This window comes from Leucoraja erinacea, chromosome 21 (assembly GCF_028641065.1).
Source record: "Leucoraja erinacea ecotype New England chromosome 21, Leri_hhj_1, whole genome shotgun sequence".
In the NCBI taxonomy this organism is placed as follows: Eukaryota; Metazoa; Chordata; class Chondrichthyes; order Rajiformes; family Rajidae; genus Leucoraja; species Leucoraja erinaceus.
The window spans coordinates 33,503,403-33,530,758 of record NC_073397.1 but is presented as its reverse complement, the minus strand read 5'-3'; the positions used below and the strand labels follow the sequence as shown (position 1 = coordinate 33,530,758).

Here is a 27,356-nt window from a genome sequence, read left to right as displayed (position 1 = left end):
CCCCTGTCCAGCCTCTTGTGTATTTCTCAATCTCAGATTCAGCTTTAATTGTCATTGTCAGTGTACAGCACAGAGACAACGAAATGCAGTCCCTGCCTTCTGAAGCAGGCTATCCACCCGAAACGTCGCCTGTTATCAGTCTGAAGCAGGATCTCGACCCATTCCTTCTCACCAGAGACGCTGCCTGTCCCGCTGAGTTACTCCAGCATTTTGTGTCTCCCCTCGTATTTCTCTTGGGCAGACACAATTCAGCTCCTTCAGCGGCTGAAATCGATCTCAATGTACACGCTTAATTATGGGAGGTGGACAATTCCACCAGAGTGCCCGATCTGTCAATAGTGCAAATGCAACCTGATGGGGGAGGCTCTTTAATTTTTTTTAACGCACTGGTTGAGGGATGTCCTCGCATCACAGTGCGACATTAGACGTACGGCCTACTGTCTTCAACAGAGAACATGCCGTTTCCCCTTCCTTAATTGTGTAGGAAGAAACTGCAGATGCTGGTTTACGCTGAAGACAGGCGCAAAATAGTGGAGTAACTCAGCGGGACAGGCAGCATCTCTGGAGAAAATGGAATGGGTAACGTTTTGGGTCGAGTCCCTTCTTCAAACTGAGAGTCAGGTGAAAGGGAAACGAGAGATATAGACGGTGATGTAGAGAGATATAGAACAAATGAATGAAAGATATGCAAAAAAAGTAACGATGATGAAGGAAACAGGCCATTGTTAACTGTTGGCTAGGTGAGAACGGGCACAGCCAATTAGACCCAACAAGATGAATATTGACTTCTCCAACTTCAAGTTTCTCTCCCCCTCCCCCTCCCCCTCTCTCCCTAACTCAGCGGGTTAGTCAGCATTCTGGAGAAAATGGATATACGATGAAGGTGACTGAAGAAGGGTCTCGACCCGAGACTTCACCTATACCTTTTCTCCAGAGATGCTGCCTGACCCGCTGAGTTGCTCCAGCATTTTGTGTTTATCTTTGGTGTAAACCAGCATCTGGAGTTCCAGATCTAAAATGTCACTTATCCATGTTCTCCAGAGATGCTGCCCGACCCTCTGAGCTACTCCAGCAATCTGTGTCTAATCTTGCTGAAGTTGTCAGCAGATGAAGTGTTGAATGCAAATTCAGCAAGGCCCCCATCCATTAGTTTAAGATGGAGTCTGTCAATTCACCTAAAGATAGTTGGGTCAGTCTTTGCATTGAATGTGGAATGGTTAAAAGAAATTGGCCTGAATCCTGTAAAGTGAGCACACCCCACAACTTTAAGTAATTAGCATCTGTTCGAAAGTGCTTGAAGCACACACAATGTGGGATATAGCATAATATCAGAACTCATGGTCTTTCCACGTTGCATATTTGAAGCTGATCATTGCGTAATTTTTCAGAACCTGATTAACTTGCACAATATTACCATCACCGGCACGGGTCTACTGCAATTTAATAGGATTAAAAGAAGAAGAAGAAGGGTTTCGGCCTGAAACGTTAACTATTTCCTTCACTCCATAGATGCTGCTGCACCCGCTGAGTTTCTCCAACATTTTTGTGTACCTTAGAATTGTCACACCTGTTTGTATGTGTCCGATTTTACATGATTGTTTTGCATACGGCAAAATTGAGTGATTGACACCTGGTTAGAGTGAACGTAGAGAGGATGTTTCCACTAGTGAGAGAGTTTAGGACCAGAGGGCATACCCCCGGAATGAGAGGAATTTCTGTAGTCAGAAGTTGGTGAATCTGTGGGATTTGTTGCCACAGACTACTTTGGAGGCCAAATCAATGAATATTTTAAAGTCGGAGATTGACAGATTCTTGATTAGTAAAGGTGTCGGGGCTTATAGTGCAAAGGCAGGCAAATGTGGTTTAGAGGGAATTATATCAGCCATGATGGAATGGCGGAATAAACTTTGTCTCCACCAATATTTGTTCAATGGCAGTTTCTACCGATGGACAGGTGAATCTGGAATGCGTAGATGGATGAGAATGAGGTCGTAGCTTTATCCCTTATGTTTTGCAGCAGATCCAGTCTGATACCCGAGTCCTTCACGACTGTGTTATTTTGGCTACGACTGATGCTATTATTCTGAATGAACACTGATTCATCAATTAGATCTGACAGAGGAGTTTGCCTGGAACATACTTTACCTGAAGCTATGGGCCTGGAATTATTGTTGAGGATTCCTGTGGCTATGTGTCGTGTTACATACCGTTGCAGCACCACCTCCGGTGTATACATCCTGTACTTTGGGCAGGGATTACTCAGCAAATGTGATAGGGTGTGGCATGATTTTAAATTCTATTTTATTTTTAATATGTTTTATTATTTATTATTTATTTTATGATACTGACTAAAGGGAAATTCATTTCATTGTCTCTAATTGAGACAATGGCAATAAATTTGAATACAATACAATACAATAATTGCATGTCAAACAGTGTGGCCCTTTAATCCGCCACACCTGCCAGACCATGATGCCAATCTAAATAATCCCACTTGCCTGCATATGGTCTATGTATCTCAATTCTCTTCGTGTTCATGTGTCTAATTGCTGCTTAAATGTCATTATTTTATCTGCCTCTTCCATCTCCCTGACAGCGCATTCCAGGCACCACACATTCGGTTTCAGAAAAAAAAAATGCTTGCATGCTGGGATGCTTTCTAATGAGCATCAGTAGAAGTAAACGAGACATGCTGAACTTCCTTGTTTGTTAGAGTATTCGGTGACATGCTGAATCTCTTTAAACTTTTAAGAGTCTAGAGGCATTGACTTGCCTTCTTTGTGATTACATCTATGTGCTGGGCCCAGGACGTCATTTGAGATGTTACATTCTAGGAATTTGAAGATGCGAGCAGTGCTCTACTGATACGTCAAGGAAAACTGGTGTATGGTATCCTGACTTCCCTTTAATGAAGCCAACAATAAGTTGAGATCTGAACATTATAACATAGTTTCTGACATTTCACTGTGCTTAACTTCACTGGTATATTAATTATGAGTTGGATATCATAAACTGTAGGAAAGTTGATCCATCCCAACCAGTTATGAACACGCTTCAGATTGTGGCAGGTCTATCAGGTTTAAACTATTAATGATATTGCATTATCAATTGATTGTCAATCAAGTTCATTTTTCAGTTGAATTTAATAATTCAATAAATATCATTGCTGGTTCATTATACATTTTAATGTTTGTTCATAATATTGATATCATAGGCTATGCCCCAGTCAGTAATTGTGTGTATTAACTGACTAATCGATTATCTAATCATTATTTGTTAAACTTGGGTAAACATTGTTAGAAGTTCAAGTATGTGGAGAGCTGTTTAATATTTTAGCTGAATAGAATATTAAATATTTTGTAGAGATATGAAATTGGATCAGAAAAGATGCATTGCAGAGTTTTATGTCTTCATTTTTTAATTTATTTTGAAAGAATTAAGAGTCCATGCCCTTTCTGTGTTCTGGTAAGGTTCCTATTCCTGAGAACCGTTTGTAACCTGAACAGTTTGCAAGTTGGTAATGTTGCCACAAACCGAGTCCCTTTACGACAGAAGATGCTTGCGGAGGTGCATTGTTCCGTGGGAAAAGATAGTCTAGACGAGCATTTTAAATCTGGTTTTGCTGTTTCTAATACAAAAACTGATATTAGCTAATTTAGCCCGAGCATATCTTAAGCTAATAGTTACATTTCTTTAAACAATTTCTTTGCTGATGAGGTTTTAAATGCTATTGATAGTTTATAAAAAGGACACTTGTTTCTCCGATCCTTTCCAATGTTTTTTTCCAACTTGTGAGCAGTCAGGGTTACAAATAGTTATCTGGAACACAACCCTGCTGTGGTCCTAGTAATATCATGAGCTAAAGCTTCAAAAGAAGGAAGTAGCATTTTGACAATTCTAATAAAGTAAGTTTGTAACTAGGTTGGCAGATAAGGGGAAACAGTAGATGGATTTTCTATGGGGCTTTTGATGAGGTGTAATGAAGAGATTGTTATAAAAGATCGGTGTTCATGGAATTATGGGATAACAGACGGAGGATCAAAGGGCAGAAAAGAGAATAGAATTATGTGAATTGTTTGGGGTTGACAAATTGGTGAGTGGTGCGGAGATCAATGTTTGAGCTTTACCACACATCATTGTCTTTGAGGGTGTGATGTAGTGTAATATATCCAAGTTTTCTCATGGTACACAACTAAGTAGGGAGGACAGTGAGGAAAATGAAATGAGGGTGCAAAGGATATAATCGGGTTGCGTGAGTGGGCCATCATTTGACATAGAGTATAATGTTGTGAATTCTTTAACATGTACTTTGATGAGAACAAAAGGAATAAACATGTTTAAAACAATATGAGAAAAGTAAATATTCTGAGAAACCTGAGCATCCTTTTACAAGGTTCATAATATTTAACATGCAAGGACAGCAAGCAAATGGAAAGGTCAATGGTATTTTAATCTGTAACAAGAAAATTGTGTTTAATGAAGAACAATTTGTAGTCATTATATGGAGCTTTGATAAAATCAGGCTGGAGTATAATGCAAACAAATACATGTTTTGGAGAGGTTATAGCCAAGATTCTTGTCACAGAGCCGTGGAGTGGGAAAGTGAACAGTGAAGATTATGTAAAGTGTATGCAAAGGGCTGAACAGGTTGGCAAGAATGGGGTTTGAGTATAATATTTGGAAATATAATATTATTCATTTTGTTGAGCAAAATAGAAAAGCAGGACTTTTTTGAAAACGCGAGAGACTAGTAAATATAGAGGAATTCTGATGTTTTTCATCATAGGTAAAAATTTAACAAGCATTTGCAGAAATGAATGAGAGAGGTTAATGGTATGGCAACCTTTGTTGCCAAACATTGGTGTACAGAATTCAGATAGTCTATTTGCCATCACACTGGCGTTAGTAAGACTACATTGAAGTTAACCATGCAATTTGAGTCCTCATACTAAAATAAGGGTGTAACGTCCGCTCTTCACATTAATTATCAGGATAACCTTAAAAGGTTATTTACAAGGACAGATTAGTCTGCCTAGATTTATTAAGGCCTGAAAGAATGAGAAGTTGTGTATTTTGTAATACAAGATTTTGCAAAAGGTGGATGCTGATAGATTTTTTTTCTTGAAGTTGGAGCGGTTATTAACAGATGTTGGCTCTGGACAAGAGGCTAGCTATTTAGTGGCTATGTTTTGTGGGCGGTTGTAAATCTGTATACCAAAGGCCTGGTTTAGCTTTTGGTTATATTGAAGACAAATAGATTTGGGGGAACTAAGAGAAGAAAGGGATATGGGAATGGTTCTGGAAAATAACAAGGTGTAGCATCAGGCATTTTTAATTAAATGATGGGTGACTAATGGGGTAATTGTTGTCACTTGTTGCTGTTGCGAAAAACATTAAAGGCGGATTGATGTTGATATCAATGGATGAATTATTGTCATGGGGTCAGAAACTGTCATCATATCATCACTGTTCCTGATTCACTGTTTGAGATTAATGGACTTGTTTTTGTTAGTTTATATTTTCAATATTTACAAGCCTTTTCCCCATTATTTTGCACTGTTATAAATTAATTCTGCAGCATGAAGAGTAGAGCTCCTTAATGAACACATTGAAAGAAGGTGGTGACCTGACTCTCGCATTTCAGGCTGTACATCACATCCTCCATGTCGTGCCTTTTCTAAAGTGACTTCTTCCACAGGGACTGACTTCCAATTACACAACAACGCTCTTATTTGCTTCTAGGCACGATGGCGAGTCCAAGGACAAGACGGGTTCTTAAAGAAGTGAGGACTCAAGATGAAAACAATGTAAGTAAATAAGAATGTGTTCTCACAACTGTCAAATGCAGTACGAGTTCACTGAAACGTGAATGTTCTGAGTTTATAGAGGCTTGGATTTTTTAATAGCTTTAATCTCTTACTGGTAACTTGTGTCACCTGACAGTTTTCTATGAGGCTATTTTTAGGCCCTTCAACTCAATAAGGGATTCTCCAGCATTAGTGTCGGTGCTTTATCTTTACTCTTTCCCCCCCTTTTCACCAGCGTTTTGGATGCATTAAGACAAAAAATGCCATAACGGAAATTTTGTAATTGGTGCCAATTCAAAATAAGTGCATTACAAGATGCTGCTTCTACACACTTCCAGACCATTAAAACTGCCACGTGTATTAAATATTATCATCATTATCAAACCCGGCAGAACATGTTTTTTTTAAAATTCAGAATTTTTAAAGAATCGGAATAAATAGTCAGAATTTGAAGTGGTAACTTCCCACTTTTTGACTTTCATTACTTCGCTATTTCCCACCATTGCATACTCTAATGTAGGATGTGATACCAATTACATTTGGAATCATATGGCAGTCAAATAATTTTACAAATTATTTTAACCAATTTTCTTATTGATAACTTCATAAATGGTTATTTTGTTGTATGTGAATTTTCATTTTTGTTTCTACAGAAAATAAAAAAAAATTTGGTCCAGGTTCTCTTAACACAAGTAATTTTTAAGTGCTTAAAAGTGTCTTAAGAAAATAAAATGTCCGTCTCTGTTGGGAAGCTGCATTATTTTTCAAATTGTTTTCAATTTTGTGCATTGCCTTTTTTTCCCCTTCTAGGTTTGCTTTGAATGTGGGGCTTTCAATCCACAATGGGTCAGTGTGACCTATGGAATATGGATCTGTCTTGAATGCTCAGGAAAGCACAGAGGTCTTGGAGTCCATCTCAGGTACATTGACGAGAAATGCAAGCGCCCCCCCCCCCCCCCCCCCCCCCCCCCCCCCCCCCCCCCCCAACTGCAAAATAGAAACTAGCTTATCTCCTCTTCAGTCTGAAGATGGGTCCCAACCCAAAAAGATATCTGTCCATTCCCTCCACAGATGCTGCCTGACCCGCAAACACTCATTTGAGTTGCTTTGTCAATTGAGTTCCCAAGCCACAGAACGCTGTAAACTTGCCTGAGATTGAAAAATAAGACTGTTTCAGTACCTGTTCTAGGGTTTTCCGGGACTATTATTAGATAACATTTCCAGACACAATTGATCTTTGTGAGGTATGATGGTTACGATGATTTAAGAGATGTTTGGATAAGCAGATGGATATGCAGAGAAGGAAAGGATATGGATTATGTGCCGGTAGATAAGAAAAGGTCTTGGCATCGTGTTCAGCACAGACATTGTAGGCCGAAGGGCCTGTCCTTGTGCTGTACTGTTCTATAAGGTGTAACATATTCAAACCAGTTCTTGTCAGGTCAAGACTCCAAATCCCAGTTGTATAAAATATGAATCATCTGTACTCCATTAAGTATTCAATGCAGGGAAGGATTCTGATGGGAAACACTACATTTCCTTGCAAGAATTTGATTTAAAAAAAAAAGTGGTTTTCTATTTTCACTCGGGGATGTTGATGTTAGAAATTAGAGCTTGTTCTACAATCAAAATAACATTAACTGTTTCCTACTGCCCTCTAGCTTTGTACGGTCCGTTACTATGGATAAATGGAAGGATTTAGAGTTGGAGAAAATGAAGGCCGGGGGCAACACAAAATTCCGCCAATTTTTGGAATTGCAGGATTACGACCCATGTTGGTCACTGCAAGAGAAATACAACAGTCAGGCTGCAGCTTTTTTCCGAGACAAGGTACTTTAATCATTGATGTATTGTGGATTAAATACAAGTTATTTGGATCTTAACAATGAAGTGAAACAAATTTGAGCCGTTTTTTAATGAGATAAATTTCACTGCATTAGCTACAACTCAAATGAACTTAGATTAAATATGCAAACTTAAGTGAAATTTTGTCTAGCTTCAGTTTCGTCACTTTGATGTCCTGCTTGAATTCTAATTATTTCCTCGGCCTGATACAAACTTCTACTAATTGTAAAATGTGTAAGACGGAACTGCAGAAGATGGTTTAAACCGAAGATAGACATAAAAGACTGGAGTAACTCAGCGGGACAGGCAGCATCTCTGCAGTGAAGGAATGAGTGACGTTTCGGGTCAAGACCCTAATTGTAAAATCTTTGGCCCTGGGCATTTCTGAAGTGCCAAAGTCCATAAAAGACTAAGTTTGTTATAGCTGTCCTCTTAAAATACATTTTGATCTCTTTGAACTAAAATATTTTAAATACTCTTGGAATGATTGGCCAGGTGGAGTGAGGAATAGTTGATGGAATTTAATACAGAGAAATGTGAGGTGTTGCATTTTGGGAAGTCTAACATAGGCAGGACTTGCACAGTGAATGGCAGAGCTCTGGGGACTATTGTAGAGCAGAGGAATCAAATGGGCATGTCGTCAAAAAGGCTTTTGGTACATTGGCCTTTATCTGTCAGAGTAGTGAGTATAGAAGTTGGGAGGTCATGTTGCAGTTATACAAGACGTTGGTGTGATCGCATTTAGGGTATTATGTTCATTTCTGGGCACCATGTTATGAGAAAGATGTCAAGCTGGAAAGGACGCAGAGAAGATTTACGATGATGTTGCCAGGACTAGAGGGTCTGAGCTACAGGTAGAGATTGAGTAAGCTGGGAGTCTATTCCCTGGAGTGCAGGAGGATGAGGGGTGATCTTACAGAGGTGTATAAAATCATGAGATGAATAGTTCGGGTGAATGCACAGAGTCTCTTCCCCAGAGTAGGTGAATCGAGGACCAGAGGACACGGGTTTAAGGTGAAGGGGAAAAGATTTAATAGGAATCTGAGGGGTAACGTTTTCACACAAATGGTGGTGGGTGTATTGAACCAGCTGCCAGAGGTGGTAGTTGAGGCTGGGACTATCTCAATGTTTAATAATCAGACTGGTACATGGATAGTAGATCTGTCTGAAGAAGGGTCTCGACCCAAAACTTCACCCATTCCTTCTCTCCAGAGATTCTGCCTGACCCACTGTTCTACTCCAGCATTTTGCGTCTACCTTCGATTTAAACCAGCATCTGCAGTTCTTTCTGGTGTATATGGATTGGACAGCTTTGGAGGGGTATGGACCAAACGCAGGCAGGTGGGACTAGTGTAGCTGGGAGACGTTGAACGGTGTGGGCAAGTTGGGCCGAAGGACCTGTTTCCACACTGTATCACTCTGTGACTCTGGCTCTCTATTTGATTATCTTCAGTTTAACACCATGTTGCCATACAACAAGTGATTATAATATCTGTAGTAGGTAATTATGTTGTATCTCGTGTCTCAATATTTGTACCTAAATATGTTTAAAAGCATAAATTGTCCTTTATTATGTTTGTCTTTTGTAAATGATGATTGCCAATATCAAGTTTTGTATACTGTCATCCATTGCTTAGATGCAGGTGAATGAATGACTTGTTTTCTTACAACATAGTACCTTTTCTTTAAAAAAATTAAAACTTTGTCTTAAGCTCTTAAATGTGGGATTGGTTTAGTCTGTGAATCTGTATAATTTTGTCCAAACATTCTTAGACTCCATATCTTAGGCCAAGCTAGAGTATTAATTGAATGAGCGTTAATGCTTCAGATAAATTTAATTTAGTTTGTTGTCACGTGTACTGAGGTACAGTGAAAAGCTTTTTGTTGTGTGCTATCCAGTCAACGGAAAGACTATACATGATTGCAATTGACCACTCCATAGTGTACAGGTCCAGGGTAAAGGGAATAACATATAGTGCAAGGTAAAGTCCAATTAAAGATAGTCCGAGGGTCTCAATGACATAGAAGGCAGCTCATGATTGTTTTCTAGTTGTTGATAGAATGGTTCAGTTGCCTGATGACCGCTGGGAAGAAACTGTTCCCGAATCTGTAGGTGTGCGTTTTCACAGATAAATGTTCAGTATTTCATAATACTATTTGAAAAGTATAATTATTATTGTTCATCTGATTTTTTTTTTAAAGAAAGTTAGTTTAGAACAGTGGATGAAGATGTTTATATTCTTGAAAGACTGCAAGATTAATCTGTGCAGATTTTCTAGAGCCTTGTATTGTTAATTCAAGCAAGTTGTATCTTGTTTTAACTAAACTAAAAGAAATGTTCATTTCATTGTGATAGCCAAAGAAGTAATCGTTAAAATGCAGGTTTGGACACATTTTGAGGTGTTAGATGGATGTTATAATAAATAGGACTTTCCTGTGCTACTTTCCACAGGGGGGGGTTATTGATTTTACTGGCATTGTCTAATGCATTGGCAATGCAATGTTTTCCTCCAGATGCTTTAGTGGCATATTAACAGTGAAGACAATGTGTTAGTATTGTGCATTTTTAACATGGTGATGATGGCTGCAGAGTTGGAAACCAATCCACAATTTTTCAGATGAGCATTTCCCAGTCGGCCCAATTAATAGTTGGAATCATTGAGTGAATGCCTAAAATTGCTATTAATAAGCCATCCACACCTGTACAGAATAGGATTTTTTTCCCTCTGGGAGATATTTAGAAATGCGATTTTCTGCATCATCTTGTGTACGTTTTGATGCTTTGTGCAAATAGTGAAGCTTGGGGTTCAGCGTAGATTTTCAAGTTGTTTCTTGGCAACCGCCGTAACAGATTAGTTTCTACATCATTAACAACGTACACATTCGTATTAGCACGTTTTTCTTTTTAAAAAAAATGCAGGGTGCATTATATGTTTTGAAATTATGAGTTTAAAAAAAAAAAAAAATTGCAAGCTGACCCATCTGCCACAGACAGGCAACCAAACATGCACTTATTTTTCTTGTTGCCTTTCAGGTTGCTGCCTTGGCTGAAGGTAGGGAATGGTCCATTGAAACGTCAGAAGCTCGGAATTGGACGCCACCCCGGCCTAAAACAGCTATTTCTTCAGCACATTGGTATTTAGTCCTCACTTTTCTTATTAATTTGTGACAGTTGCATATAATGTTTAGTAAAAGACTGATGAGATTCATAGGCTTTAGTAAAACATTTATAACCTTTGTGTTCGCAAAGATTTGTCCCATGGAGGCAAGCCACCTACTAACAGGGGAGATGTCGCGTGGAGGTTTTGCCATATAAAGTCATTTTTTGTTAAAAAGCAGAGCCACAGCAAAAATAATTTAAAACCTAAAGGTGCTATCACAACGTGTTAAAAAACATTTGAAAAGGTACATGGATAGGATAGGTTCAAAGGGATATGGGCCAAACTCGGGCAGGTGGGATTAGTGTGGATGGGGCACGTCGGATTGCATGGGCAAGTTGGGCTGAATGGTCTGTTTCCAAGCAGTATAATTCAGAGCATGTTTGATTACATGGTTTGTATTGCACAAAAGATCTTTGATCTTGGAAGCATATTGAGCATAAACCAAATTTACAGATACTGTTTGGGTGCTGAACCCCGATTATCCGGGCTTCTTTGTGTTGCTCCTCTCGGAGTCATTAGTTCTTGTGCCCAGTCTCTTCAGTAACCTCAAAACTGCTAACCACTATGGTTAGGTTTCTGGTTAACATCCAGAGGCCTGAAATTATGGATCCAGGAGAACTGCACACATCACAGCGCCTGGAGAATTAAACAAAATAATTGAAACAGAACTGGGTTGCAAAAATAAAAAACAAAATCGTAATTATGATCGTGAAACTAATAGACTTGATCGAAGCCTATTAAGTTTGCTGAAGTATGCTACAAGCAAATCTGCCAGTATTATGTTGAAGATAGACACAATGCTGGAGTAACTTGGCAGAACAGGCAGCATCTCTGGTTAGAAGGAGTGGGTGACATTACGGGTTGAGACCCTTCTTCAGACAGATTCAGGGGAGAGGGAAAGTGGAGCACAAAGAGAATGTAAGGTGTGAAACCGACAAGATCTGCTTGGGCACTACCTTTCTAAATCTGCTGTGCACAAGATCAACACAGGAAATGTAGAATGGATCATTGTTGGCTGAGGGAAGTGACAAAAAGGCATTACATGGTCTGACTGCAGTTCTGTATGATTTGTGGATTGACAATAGTTTGAAGTGCGACAATGCGTGAGAAATTTCAGCTGCACGTTTACTCTGTCAAACCTTGCTAAGCTGTAGCTGCCGTGTGCACTACTCATCAAAACACCTTTGGTGCCCCCCCCCCCAAGCTAAAAACCAAGATGTCCATAAGAATAGGGGCATTAACCAAGTTGCATTCCAGCCCGACTTAGAATGATATGGCTAAAATTAAGGCTGGGTCAAAATATCTCTCTACCAAATGTATTTGGGATTTACTGTCAACACACTGATTGCAGCGGCTCAAGCTGTCTACACCACTGTCCCTCAAGGTGAGTTAATGTTAGGGAATGCATGTTGGCTTTGCTTGAAATGTCTATATTAATGGAAAAATTGGAAAAAGATCCTGTTACAATCAATTTTCCTTTGCTATGAGTTAGATGATACAATTCATAAATTTGCTTGGCTTTTGACAACAAATGGCTATCATACTAAACTTAAAGCTGAGCGTGTCAAATTATTTAAGTATTAAGAGGACAAAGGTTTAATGGGAACCTAAGGGGCAACATTTTTACATAAAAGGATGGTGGGTATGTGGAATGAGCTGCCGGAGGAGTAAGTTCAGGTGGGCTTAAGAAACATTTAGATAGGTACATGGATAGGATAGGTTTAGGGTCAAACGCAGGCAAGTGGGACTAGTGTAGGTGGGGCGTATTGGTCGGCGTGGGCCAGTTGGGCCGAAGAGCCTGTTTCCATGCTGTATAAGTACGGAACCATCTGCAGCTGACATCTCAGGCCCTAAGCACAGCTTGTGTTGATCTTCCAAATGCACTGGAAGGGTTTGTGGACCATTGGTTCTCCCCTAGACTAACATTTAAAAAACAAATTACTCTTATCGGCTTCATTGTAGATCAAGTCATTCATACATCTTACGTCAGACTCCCAAAACAGAGATACATTTTGTTTGATAATTGCCCTGTAAGGTATTTTGGAATATTTTATTTTGTTAAACCTGTTTTCATTGTTAACATGGCCCTGGCAGATCTGGTAATGAATGGCTAAGCTGGTTATGCACCATAAAATTTCATGTGTTTCCCTTGGACTTAAGGGAGTAAAGGTGACGAAGGCTGAGAACTGAATTGTTGACAGAAGCATTTGGCAATAAAGAGGAAGCAGATTTAACAAAGTTTAGTTGGGAATTTCATTTGAAGAGATAGTGAGGCACGGATTTTGATTAACAGAGAAAGGGCTAATGCTTTGACTCAAATGCAATTGGTAATACAAGACTGGTACTGGGCCGATAAATTGTACTTTGGGGAACTGTGTGAGGCAGTATAGATGTAGTAATTGATCGATTGGTCTCAAGAGATGCAACATAGTTTGAAGCACTTTGAAAGGAGTTGATGAAGGTAGAAAGTTTGGAAAGGTTTGTTTGATGAGTAAACGGGGACATTAATAAAAAGATATTTCCAAGCACAAACAATACATAAGAGAAGGTGCAACATTTTTTTAAATGTTTTGATGTTGAGTTGGTTTCTTTGTGCAAAATGATAAACAAACGATGAACCTGGTAAGATGGCAGAAGCTACAGTTGGATTTTTTTTTACAATGAAGTAGTTATTATTGGGAATCATGTACCTATTTAGGCTCAATAACCTCTTGGCATTACTTATCTTTACGATTGATGTGAAGATGGAACAACTCAAGGTTATTGGATATATTTTAGAACTGATAAGATCATATTATTGGATTTCTTTTCAGCACAGAATAATGTGATCCTTCTCACAAGGAAAATAAAGTTTGTAATTTACTACTAGTAGTGCAATATTCCATCAAACATTAATGTGAAAAAGAAATATTTGGAGGTAGTAAAAAAAAATCAATGGAAGGTTGTGGCATAACCACAACGGGCATGAAAGAAAAATGCTATTGACACTAACGATATCACTGTTTATCGATAGAGCTTGGAATAGTTAACTATTGTGGGTTAAGACATTTAAATTTGAAAATCTGCGAAGAGTTCTAATACAATGTTCAAGGTGACAGTTTCTAGTATTAGTTTTCTTCATTATAAAGTTGTCACTACAACTTGTCAGAACTTGAGTTTTCGTAACATACTAAGAATGGTCTAATGGGTGATAATAGCATACTGAGTATTTTTGGGTTGAAAACTCTAGTTACTGGAGCATGCATCCAGTTTTCTAGAAGGTGTTTGCAATATTTAGCTGAATACAGTTCTGTCTCATAATTGCCTCTTAAGGGCCTGTCCCATTTGGCGGTCATTTGTGTGCCATTTACACGACCTGCTAGCATGTGGGTAGCGCGGGACGGGCGCATGGAGTGGCGTGGAGGAGTGTGGACTACGTCCTGAACGAAATCTTCGCGCACCACCGGCCTGTCGCGTAACTGACGGCCAAAGTGGGACAGGTCCAAGACCCTGGCGCGACGCAACGTCTCACCTCCAACAGCAGCAGAAGCAGGCAAACGATCGCCGGGCTCACGGCCATTGCGGATCTGGATCTGCCCCCACTCCTACGACCAGAGGGGGGCCAAAACGATTGGAGGTAGACACAAAATGCTGGAGTAACTCAACAGCAGCATCCCTGGAGAAGCACAATGAGAAAAAGACTGTTGAAGAAAGGTTCCAACCAAAAACATCATCCATTCTTTTTCTCCAGAGATGCTGCCTGACCCGCTGAGTTACTCCAGCACTTTATGTCTATATTCATGATTCATTTTCTGCTGTGCACAAGTGCAAAGCAACATGGCAGGGAAATAACGAATCATTTTATTTAGAACACAAAAAATATTTTCATTGCTCAATATAATGTATTGGTATTTTATTTAAATCATGAAGTGTTATATTCCAGTATCTTAGAATACCAATAATAGGCAGTTTGATTACTCAAATTATAAAATATTATAGCTGCATCATATATCTTCACTGATATGTAACCCATTCTCAACCTAAAGCATGATTTAAAAAAAATCTTTATTGCAGCATAGTTTTTTATCTCTGTCACTACTAAAGATGTGTATTTGTATTTTGTTTTTGTAGTTCTAGACCTAAACAAAATTCCGCCTTATCCTCTGATAATATGTTTGAGGACTGGTTGAATGACGATAATTCCTACCAAAGGTAAATGGATGCATCTCATGTTATATTGCTGTTCTTGCTCTTGTTTACAACAAAGCACTAGCGATTAATTACCTTTCATTATTTCAAGTGGTGGAGGACAAGCAAGTCCGGATAATCGCTACGTTGGATTTGGAAACACCGTTCCCTCTTCGAAAAAGGACGACGATTTTCTCAACACCGCCATGACTTCTCTCTATTCGGTATGAAAATATCACCGTTTGTTCCGGTTATAATTCTACTTCTGGATTACAGTAGATGATTTCTGTGGGTGCTAGTTAATGCTTAATTTTAATTGAGCATGACCATGCAGTGACATAGTTTCATATAAATTTTATCTTCTAATTCTACAATGATTTTGGATTAACCATGTATCTAATCTTAACTATGCACTCAATGTAAACGAGTTAAGAATGTTTATTGAAGAAACTTAATCTTTTATTGGCTTTTAACAACCTGTCTTCAGACTAGAGATTTGTTTTGCTGGGAATTGATATTGAGGGTTTATTGCAAGCTTTCACAAATAAAAAGAATGTGAAAATATGTTGCAGGCATTTTTATGAAATGGGCAATTTCTGAAGATCAGCAACAGTGGAAGTTGTGGCAATATTACTGCGCTTATTGTAGTATTAGGAAAGGGGAAATGTACAGAAGCTATTATAAATTTGTTTATAACCATGTTCAGTATATCTATTTACAGCAGCTATATTTCCTAACCTTAGAGATGACATTCTGATAACAATAATGTACTTGTATAATATAGGTTCTATTGGTACGTAATACCATGAGCGGGATAGAGAAGTATAAAGGGCCTGTCCCACTTGGGCATCATTTGCACGTCATGCAGGTAGCGTGCGAGGATTTTGAGAATCCCAAAATCCTAGGGCGCTGCGCGCTACTGCTAGTCACTGCCTACGCCACCACGTCTCACCACTCGCCATGCGCGCATAATGCACGCCGCGTGCGTCGTGGCACGTAAATTATGTCGCGTAAATGACACGCAAATAACGCCCAAGTGAGACGGGCCTTAAACTTACTGTTCCGTTCTCTCTTTTCTGTACTTTTTTTAAAAGACCTCACTTGGCAATGAATTACTTTAGAATTTGATTTATAAGCAAAAACAGTAGCCAGTTTATGCAAGGTTCTCTGAAGAAGAAAGGAGAGGAACGATAGTTACGGTGTTTCACAGTCGCCTGAAAAATCACCTTAGTGGGACATGCCCATAAGGGATCAATTTCGAGAGTCTCCATGTAACCCTCTAGTTTTCTAAAGTTCTCAGTTTTACCTACTGTATTTTGAGGTAAGCAAACCTCCAATAATAACTGGAATGTCTGCTCGCATACATAAATGTGTGTAATAATTTAATCTTCAGCGAAGGCTGAGCATTCAGGTCCCTCCTCTCCTCGCCCAGACCTCTTTGTGACCCTGGGGCACTCCTGGAGCCGACCTTGAAGGCGCTGGATGCATTACCCTCCTACTGGACCTTGCTCTTTAGACGCCCCATCTTCTAGTTGTCACCTTCACTGCCTGCCAATTGACTGCTTATTTGGAACCTACGAAGGACGGGGGGGGGGGGGAATTATTGTTTAGCCTGGACTAGAGGCTTCATGTGACTGACCATTTCTCAAACGTAACTACTTGTTTAATTACAAACCTAAATGACAGCATGGAAAAGCTAATTTAGTTAATATAGATGAACAAAGATTAATGATGCTGAAGCATTTCATTCGATTATATTCACTGATTTACAGGGTTGGAGTAATTTTACCGTTGGCGCCACCAAGTTTGCATCCGCAGCAAAAGAAGGAGTAAGTAATTCTTAATACAAATTCACTCGTATACAAAACTGTTGTCCAATTCGAAATGCGCAAATGGACAGTTTTTTAATTAATGAACATTCAAATGTATTAAATCTTGATCTTCTGAAGAGAATTTAATGTATTTAGTTTAGCAACTCACAGGTGGATATATGCTTTGGCAGGCATGTGTAGGAAAGAACTGCAGATGCTGGTAAAAATCAAAGGTAGACACAAAATGCTGGAATAACTCAGCGGGACGGGCAGCATCTCTGGAGAGAAGGACAGAGTGACGTTTTGTGTTGAGACCCTTCTTCAGACTGAAGAAGTAACTCGACCCGAAACGTCAAACTATCCTTCTCTCCAGAGATGCTGCCCGTCCCGCTGAGTTATTCCAGCATTTTGTGTCTACCTTTGATTTTTGATTACCAGACTAAATAAAACAGTATTAGAATGAAGGCATGTGGATAAATATAAACAATCTTATTCTATTCAAACAGGCAGTGAAGCTTGGAAGTCAGGCAACACAAAAGGTATGTTCTTTTAATCCACGACTATTTAGGGTGTTGGTTGGTCTGACTGATGTAGTTAACTATCTATAGTTAATAAAGGTTTATTTTTCTGCGACAACTCGAGCTCCATTTCTAATTTGATTATTGCAAAGACTTTCAATGATTTAACAGTGCTTCATTTGTCATACATGCAACCGCACAGTGAAATTCGTTTTTGCAAATCTTACACATACAGGTGCTGCCATTTTGGCGCATTATTCAAAGTCTGGTCCGCCCACGCGCTCGATGTACTGGGGCAGATCCTGCGACACACCGTCCCTCGCCGCTCCTCCTCGCCCGGCCATCTTTGTGTCCTGGGGACACCTCCTGCAGCTGACCTTGAAGGCGCTGGCGGCATTACCCCAGTTCACCCACCTTTGCTCCTCGTGTCCGGCCTCTCCAGCTCCCTCGCGGTTTCCGATGTCCGATGAGCCTTCGCGCGGGTTCCTGGACCCGCCGATCAGCGACCTCCTGCCTACTTTGGGGTCGGAGGGGGGGTGTTTGATTATCATTGTGGTGCTGTCCATCTATTGGTGGTTTTGCAGCTTGTGGTATATTTGTGGTGTATATCTTAATCGGGGCAAGGATGCAAATGCTGAGCTGCTAAAAGACACTTGTTCTGTCCTTATTGCTGTCCTGCTGGATAAAAGGTCTGGGGCTCCAAGCAGCAGCTAGAGCCGGTAAATTTCTTAACTTCTGCATGTCTTGTTCTTTAGTCCAACTGTATCCATTATCATTTGCCATCAAGATTTTCTCTTGCATTCCTCCAAATCACTTGATATTCCAACAGTAATTTTCGAGGCATTTAATTTAAGCCAAATGTTAGGCTATGGAATTAATACATCTTTATTGTATAATAAGGTAGTAACTTCATTATATTTGCTTAAGAAGTAACTGCAGATGCTGGTAAAATCGAAGGTAGACTAAAATGCTGGAGAAACTCAGCGGGCGAGGCAGCATCTATGGAGAGAAGGAATAGGTTCTCTCCATAAACTTTCTTTGGTTTTGAGGTCCATTGAGTACAAGATGAGCAAAAACTGGTATCACTAGTGTACTAATGATGGATAGAGACATACAGCACGTAAACAGTCCTTCAGCCTAAACTGTCCATGCCAACATACAGCACAGAAAGAGATCCTTCAGCCCAAACAATCCATGACCATCTCTGCTAGTCCCATTTGCGTACATTTGGCCCATATCCCTGTCCAAGTGCCTTTTAAATGTTGCCTCAGCTTTATCCTCTAGCAGCTCATTCCATGTACCCAACACGCCCTCAATGAAAACGTGTCCACTCAAGTTCCTATTAGATCTTTCCCGTCACACCTTAAACCTGCGTCCTCTGGTTTGTTGATTTCCCTACCGTGGACAAAAGCGCAATTCACGTCATGTTTTTATACAACTTTATAAGATCACCTCTCAGCCTCCTGCTCTCCGAGGAATGAAATCCTTGCCTGCCCAACCACTCCTTACAGCTCTGGCCCCTTTCACGTCCCTGCAACATCCTTGTAAGTCTTCTCTGCACTCTTTATACTCTGATGCAATATAACTTTCTTCCCTCAACGCATTTTAATTAATCTTGATCTTATCTTTGTGTCCGGTTTAAGTTAAAGTTGGCTGAAATATGGAAAGATGTTGGACTATATTCAGCAATCAATAGACAATAGGTGCAGGAGTAGGCCATTCAGTCCTTTGAGCCAGCACCGCCATTCAATGTGATCATGGCTGATCATCCCCAATCAGTACCCCATTCCTGCCTTCTCCCCATATCCCCTGACTCCATCATTAAGAGCCCTATCTAGCTCTCTCTTGAAAATATCCAGAAAACCGGCTTCCACAGCCCTCCGAGGCAGAGAATTCCACAGACTCACAACTCTCTGTGTGAAAAAGTGTTTCCTCATCTCTGTTCTAAATGGCTTACCCCTTATTCTTAAACTGTGACCCCTGGTTCTGGACTCCCCCAACATTGGGAACATGTTTCCTGCCTCTACCGTGTCCAACCCCTTTATAATCTTAAATGTTTCAATAAGATGCCCTCTCATCCTTCTAAATTCCAGACTCTACAAGCCCAGCCGCTGCATTCTCTCAGCATGTGACAGACCCGCCATCCCGGGAATTAACCATGTAAACCTACGCTGCACTCCCTCAATAGCAAGAATGTCCTTCCTCAAATTAGGGGACCAATATTGCACAAATTGTTTTATTTTCCTTTATAGTCAGTCACCTGAAGTGTAGAATTCTGATTAGCAGTCCTGGTGACTAACTGTGCCTTGTGTCAGCCTGGACACTTGACCTACAGTAGACTATTTAACCTTAGTAGTCAACAGATCGTTTTCACACAATGACCTTATGCCCAACTGTGTCTGATTAGCAAGCTTGAAAATAATTGAAAACATTTATTTTGCCAACTAAATTTCTATACAAAATTTAAAATAATATTTATATAATAAACGATATTAGCACTTTTCTAACATATTCTTCCTGTTCCTGTGGAAGAATGTTTATAACTATTATAGCTTTATTACTGTTTCAGATAGAAAGCTTCAAAGGTCATAGTGTCAAAGTAATTTCAAAAGTTAATGGCTTACAAATGTGATTACATACTTGTACAGAAATTCTTTACAACAGTGGAAGTTTAGCCAACTAGTCAATAATTTTTGTTAAATGGATTTGGAGATTATCCAGTAAAATTTATTCCAAGGCCTTGGGGTAAAATGCAGCTTCTGATTTACAGTAAAATAACACACCACCTCATAGTAGAGGAAGCCCATTTTTGTTGGTAAAAATTTGACTGCTTTGTATTAAATTTTGTATTCATGCTGCAGTTAAAATTGCCCACTCCAACTGATAGAAAAATCAAAAACTTTAATGGTTTATTGGAGAAAAAAAGTGAAGTGAATGTCCATGTATTTTGAACTATTTTGTAATCTAACCTTGACCTTTTTATTGGGCCTTTTGGAATACTTTTCTCAACTGGAATAACATTAGGCTGTTTTTGCTGGCTGTCAGAAATACTGTGTGCATAGCTCGTCTTTCTTGCACTGAGTAGAGTTCAGAGTGCAGTGGGATAGATGTCTGGCTGAAGTCTTGCTTGCATGTCACGAGCCTGCAGCATTGGCTTTGTCTTTGTGTCCAGTCTGCATGTAATGTGACAGTGGTTCATGCTGAAGTTGGGCTGTGTGTTTCTTATTGTTGTTCAACAATCTAAAGTGCCTGTTTCAGTACTGATGACTTCTTTTCCTTTAAATAGGCAACAGAACTAGGACAGACGTTGAATGAGAATGTTATCAAACCTACTCAAGACAAGGTAACATTGAAGAGCTCAAACTGATGATCCGCAGACATTTTTTTCATTAGTCATAGGAGCAGATATAGGCCATTCGACCCATCGAGTCTACTCCGCCATTCAATCATGGTTGGTCTATCTTTCCCTCTCAACCCCATTCTCCTGCCTACTCTCCATAACCCTCGACACCCTTACTAATTAAGAAAGTTATTAGAAATTATGATTAGCAAACTTGGATAGGATACATTTTCTTCTGAGGGAGAGTACTAGGTCTTGATGTATTCAATGTAAAGGTAAACAGCAATTTATTGTAACTTTCTCTTTAGATCTGTCAGCCATTTTGCAGTTCACACTAAAATATCTCCCCAAATCTGCACGGTCTTTCCGTAATATTCTTTAATGTGGCACGATATGAGATGCCTACTGAAAATGAAGATTTATCTCATCTACAGCTCTCCCCTTATTATTTACTAACAGTAGCAGTCACAAATAAAAACTCTTGGATTTAGTTTAGGGATCAGTGTGGAAATAGGCCCTTTGGCCGACTGAGTCCTCGCTAACCGTCAATCGCCCGTTCACACTAGTTCTATGTTATCACACTTTGTATTCACACCCTACATGTCAGTGGCAATTTTACAAAGACGAATTAACCTACAAACCCATACTACTTTGGGATGTGGGAAGAAACCGGAGCACCCAGAGAACAATAGGTGCAGGAGTAGGCCATTCGACCCTTCGAGCCAGCACCCCCATTCACTGTGATCACGGCTGATCAACCACAATCAGTACCGCGTTCCTGCCTTCTCCCCATATCCCTTGACACCGCTATCTTTAAGAGCTCTATCTAACTCTCTTGAAAGCATCCAGAGAATTGGCCTCCACATCCTTCTGAAGCAGAGAATTCCACAGATTCACAACTCTCTGGGTGAAAAGGTTTTTCCTCCTCTCCGTTCTAAATGGCCTACCCCTTATTCTTAAATTGTGGCCCCAACATTGGGAATACGTTTCCTGCCTCTAGCGTTTCCAATCCCTTAATAATCGTATATGTTTCAATAAGATACCCTCTCATCCTTCTAAATTCCAGTGTACACAAGCCCAATCGCTCCATTCTATCAACATATGACAGTCCCACCATCCCGGGAATTAACCTCGTGAACCTACGCTGCACTCTCTCAATATCAAGAATGTCTTTCCTCAAATTTGGAGACCAAAACTGCACACAATACTCCAGGTGTGGTCTTACTAGTGCCATGTACAATTGCAGAAGGGCCTCTTTGTTCCTATACTCAACTCCTCTTGTTATGAAGGCCAACATGCCATTAGCTTTCTTCACTGCCTGCTGTACCTGCATGCTTACATTCAGCGACTGATGAACAAGTACCCCCAGATCTCGTTGTACTTCCCCTTTTCCTAACTTGACACCATACCGATAATAATCTGCCTTCCTGTTTTTGCTGCCAAAATGGATAACCTCACATTATCTGCCATGCATCTGCCCACTCACCCAACCCGTCCCAAGTCACCCCGCATCCTCATAGCATCCTCCTCACAGTTCACACCGCCACCCAGCTTTGTGTCATCTGTAAATTTACTAATTTTACCCACGTGGTCACAGGGAGAAACACCCTGTGTTTCTCCCTGTGACCACGTGGGTAAAATTAGTAAACACCACACAGACATAGAAATTAGCAAACACCTGCAAACACCACACAGACATAGAAATTAGGTGCAGAAGTAGGGCTTTCGGCCCTTCGAGCCAGCACCGCCATTTAATATCATAGCTGATAATCCAAAATCAATAACCTGTTCCTGCTTTCTCCCCATATCCCTTGATTCCGTTAGCCCTAAGAGCTACATCTAAATCTCTTGAAAACATCCAGTGAATTCGCCTCCACTGTCTTCTGTGGCAGAGAATTCCAGACAGCACCCAAGGTCAGGATCGAATCTGGGTCTCTGGCGCTGTGAGTCAGTGGCTCCACTACTTACGTCACATTGCTGCCATGTGTTCTGGGGAAGGGGTGGAAATATCTTTCCAAAAATGGCTCCACGTTAAGAGTTCTCTCTCTTTATTTCTGCCTATCTTGCAATGGGGCTATCACCAGATTTCATCAATATGATGAAGACCACATTGCACATGGTACTGTTCATCGATAACTGAAGGCGATTTTTACATGCAGGTTAAAGATGGAAAATTTTTAGATGACGTTTCTGTTGGCATGTCACAGATTGCCAATACGGTATGCAGAAGGTTGTCACTGGGCATGAGTCACAGCCAGCTTTCATATTTTGTGCATCTTCTGGAAACTCAGTCCTAGTTGGAAATCGAGCACCATTTTTTTGGAAATGGTTCAATGTCGCACTGAAACTGTATTAAACTAACTCGTGAACCAGGGCGAGTTCTCAGAACACACTGTGCATCGGAAAGAAGTGCAGATGCTGGTTTAAATCAAAGACAGACACAAAATGCTGGAGTAACTCAGCGGGACAGGCAGCATCTCTGGAGAGAAGGAATGGGTGAAGTTTCGGGTTGAGACCCTTCAGACTGAATCTGTCTGAAGAAGTGTCTTGACCCGAAACGTCACCCATTCAGAGTTACTCCAGCATTTTGTGTCTATCTTCTAAGAACACATTACTACATTACATCTGCTACATTACAGCTAACCCAATACTTGTCGTGTAAGTAAGGTGCTCAGTTGCCATATATGAAGACTGGCTTGTGGACGCGCAGACGCTTTGAGTTTGTTGCTAATCTGTTTCCTTTTCCTTTCTTTGTGGCTATCATTGATAATTGCTGGGGTGAGTCTCTCCCTTGAAAACTTTGCCGGTCAAAATTAAAGTCTTTTTGTCTCCTCCCTCATAATTAAAATTGAAGCTGTGCTTATTATTTGTAATTTCATAGGGTCGCGGGGTCATACAGCACTTAAGGTCAAAAGGTCAAAAAGGATAGGGGTAAAATTAGGCCATTCGGCCCATAAAGTCTACTTCACCATCCAATCATGGATGGTCTAACTCTCCTTCCTAACTCCTTTTTCTTGCCTTCTCCCCATAACCTCTGACACATGGACTAATCAAGAAACTATCTCTGCCTTAAAAATATCCTCTGCCTTTGCCTCCACTACCTTCTGTGGCAAAGAATTCCACTGATTCACCACTCTCTGACTAAAGACATTTCTCCTCATCGCCTTCCTAAAAGGACGTTCTTTAATTCTGAGGTTATGGACCTCTAGTCCTAGACTCTCCCACTAGTGAAAACATCCTCTCTACATGCACTCCATTCAAGCCTTTTGCTATTATGTGTGTCTCAATGATGACCCCCCCCCCCGCATTCTTCTAAACTCCAGCGTGTACAGGCCCAGTGCTGTCAAACGCTCATCATATGTTAACATACTCATTCCAGGGATCATTCTTGTAAACCTCCTCTGGACCCTCTCCAGAGCCAGCGCATCCTCAGATATGGTGCCCAAAACTGCTCACAACAGGCCCTACAGCCCAAATCATCCATGCTGACCAAGATGCCACATCTTAGCTCGTCCCTTTTGCGCATATCCCTCCAAACCTTTCGTATCCATGTACCTGTCCAAATGAATTAATACCACTATTATTTGTCATTCCCCAGATTTCCTGCTAATTAATTTTGTTTACTTGTTTGAACTGGGTCCATCGTTCTCCAGTATTTTTGAATTCAGACAAAAAATATCTATTGAATTCCCATCATTATTTTTTTAACCAACATTATATTTTAATTGACAATATTAATGAATAAGTACTCATTGGAATGGGTCATGATTTGGGGAGGTCATTATCAAGTTTAAAATGAAGGATGAATCTGTGGTTAACTGAAGTCTACTTATTAATGTTGGAAATGTAATTTTCTCAGCCTAATGCTTAGTGAGCTAATTACTAATATTGTGAGTTTTTTTTCCCTCTGGTTTATCCGTTTTATATATATTTAAACATGATCTTTGATTTACACAACTGTGAAAGGTCTATTCATCCTTTTAATGTTCCTAGGTTCAGGGAGTGGGTGTGAAAGGATGGCAAGATGTCAGCTCCCTTTTTACCAATAAAGAATCGGTTCCACAAAGGTAACATATATGAAATGATCACATGTCTACATTACAATGCTTTGATATGTAACGTTATGAACTCAAATTAAAAATATTATTTCTGTATTTGGATTTAAGTCATGAATGCGTTTTAAAAGAATTCCTCCAAACTAAAGTATAAATTAGAGTGTGGAGCAGTGCAGCACAGGAACAGGCCCTTGAGCCCACAATGTCTGTGACAAACATGATGCCAAAAATTGTATTGCAAATTTACGGGTGGCACACCAGTAGAGTTGCTTCCTTACAGCGCCGGAGACACAGGCTTGATTATGTCTACGGGTGCCGTCTGTATGGAGCTTGTACGTTGTGACCTGCGTGGGTTTTCTCCGGAATATCCATACTCCAAAGGCGTACGGGTTTGTTGGTCAATTGGCTTGGAGTAATTGTAAATTGTCCCTAGTGTGTGTCGGATGGCATTAGTGTGCGTGAATCACTGGTCAGCGTGGACGCGGTGAGCCGAAGGGCCTGTTTCCGTGCTGTATAACTAAACTAAATTCTTGTTGCAGTTCATCTTTGAAATGGCTGGAACATTGCCATTCACTTTTCAGTGGCCCGAGCATTTACGGTTTGCGGTGTTCTCTGTGTTACAGCCACTCGGTCGGAGAAAGTTACCAGAACAGTGGGTTTGACGACGGCTTCTGGGATAGCTTCGGTGCGAACGAAGATTCTAAAACAAAGAGTCCCTCGAGTGCGAACGCATGGGGCTCTGGGGAGAAGAACGATGAAGCTTGGGGTGTGGTGGACACTACAACAAAGCAAAGCAACAATAGTGACACCTGGGACGACTGGGACAATAACTGGGCTGCAAGCGGGGAAAGCAAGAATAAAAAGTCCCCAAAAAGAGAAAACAGAGGAGCAGTAGATGAAGGATGGGACAACCAGAACTGGTAGCGGTGAGGGGGGGGGGGGGGACGGGACGTGCCTCGAATTGGAACCACCCGCACTTCACTTTACTTAACCTTGCTTTGTTGCTGTCATAAGCCATTTGGTATTCCTGTTCATAAAGAATCAATGTTTCGGGAAATATAACTCTCTAGAGACTGGTTACTTGCGTATCTCAAACAAAAAGCAACTTGCACAAAGACCAGTCAGTATTGTAACCAGAGAAATCTCCTTTCAGTATGTAGCTTAGGCTCAAGTGTTATATTTTTACACTGAATGCATTGACAATACATTTTTCTATTTAAGGGAATATGTTTTTTTCCATTAACTCACAGATTTATTTTTGTGTACATAAATAGTTAAATCCACAGGGTATCATGGCTAAAAAAAAAATTAAATAGGGCAGTGATTATTTTTGTTGTTAGCTCAGGTTTTCTTTTGAAATGCAACAAACAGCATTTGCTGCATGTGCTATAGTGTGTCTGTGTGCGTGTGTGTGTGCAGCTTTGGTATGTATGGTTGTACAGAACGAATAGTGTTTACAGGTTCTTTCTTTGTGTTCTCTGTGATTACTGTAGGTTTGGTGCCTAGCCGATTGAAGTAACGTTTTAAGATTCCCCACTCCAATAATAACTGTCTCTACCTATTGTCTAACCCTACCTGCCTTACCAAGCGATCCGTGATCTTGAAGTGGCTAATGCCGGCAAACAAATGCTCTTTACATTTACTCACCATTTCTTTGTCTACTCGACTCGTACAGCGTTTGAAGAGAATAACACTATGACGAAATTAGTAGATAGAGGAATGTTGGAATGTATTCAATACTTGTTACCAAATGCCGAAAGCAGCCATTTCTCTGCCTGTATCGTTTAAAAATGTTTTAAATTGGATCACTTTATTAGCTTATTGTTATCCGCCTAGGGTAGAGGTCTCCATTCCTGCCTTTTAAATGTACGGCATAGCGTATACAATTACATCTATTACTTGTGTAGTGCTCGGAGATTACCTGCATTCTCTGATCATTCCATTATAATCTTCAAAAGTACGTTGATCTGCAACTGTGAGCGCGTTGTGTCTGATCTGTGATGGCCCCAGATCTTAACTCTAAACATTCCAGTTGCTTATGATGTGAATGCCAATCTAGTATGGGCGGTTGTTCTTTTAAGTATTGGAGATATTTTTAAGTATCTGTGCAATATTTTCGAGCATGGGCATCGGACTAATCTTTCTGTAACTTGGAGATTATTGAACACTTATGACCTAAATTATTATGTGGATTTTCCCTGATATGATGGTCGTCTGGAATTATAGCAACTTATAAGTTGCCGGTAACTTTGCACCCATTTTTGTGTGTGATTGCCTTTGATGATGTATTACAATAAATAAGATTTAAAACAAAATCATTTTGTTTCCTTTGATTCTAAACTATCCATTTCTGTGTAAAATTTCATTTGTTCGTTGAACATTGTCTGGAAGCTTATTTTTGGCACAAATATCTTGGAACATTGTAGTAAACTTAATTCAAAAGATCTCCTTGGTGGAATAAAGCAATCTTTCAAAATTATTTGTAGCTTTTCATTCACAGTTGAAACCTATTGTCTATTCTGTTATTTTTTCACCACATTTTTAGATTCTGATCCACACAAGGTCTTGGCCTCTGGTACTGAAGCGAATAGTTTTATTATGTGGATAATGATATATTAATGTTATAATATAAAGAGGTGTTCTTTGTCAATA

At 40.1% G+C, this 27,356-nt stretch overlaps 1 protein-coding gene across 7 annotated transcripts in view; it reads left to right on the top strand.

The window, feature by feature from the left end:
* arfgap1 (ADP-ribosylation factor GTPase activating protein 1) overlaps positions 1-27,180 on the top strand; it is a 27,745-nt gene extending 565 nt beyond the window's left edge. For 4 of the 7 annotated variants that reach the window (XM_055652595.1, XM_055652596.1, XM_055652597.1 and 1 more), the window contains exons 2-13: positions 5,743-5,807; positions 6,618-6,727; positions 7,469-7,637; positions 10,687-10,787; positions 14,924-15,004; positions 15,093-15,204; positions 16,753-16,809; positions 17,298-17,330; positions 17,999-18,028; positions 20,596-20,652; positions 24,643-24,716; positions 25,328-27,180. In XM_055652595.1, the coding sequence (XP_055508570.1) occupies positions 5,748-5,807; positions 6,618-6,727; positions 7,469-7,637; positions 10,687-10,787; positions 14,924-15,004; positions 15,093-15,204; positions 16,753-16,809; positions 17,298-17,330; positions 17,999-18,028; positions 20,596-20,652; positions 24,643-24,716; positions 25,328-25,628 (1,185 nt within the window). In that variant the 5' untranslated portion in view covers positions 5,743-5,747 and the 3' untranslated portion in view covers positions 25,629-27,180. The remainder of the gene's footprint in view (positions 1-5,742; positions 5,808-6,617; positions 6,728-7,468; positions 7,638-10,686; positions 10,788-14,923; positions 15,005-15,092; positions 15,205-16,752; positions 16,810-17,297; positions 17,331-17,998; positions 18,029-20,595; positions 20,653-24,642; positions 24,717-25,327) is intronic. The other 3 variants (XM_055652599.1, XM_055652602.1, XM_055652600.1) reach the window with 3 other exon arrangements.
* The last annotated feature ends 176 nt before the right edge of the window (positions 27,181-27,356 follow it).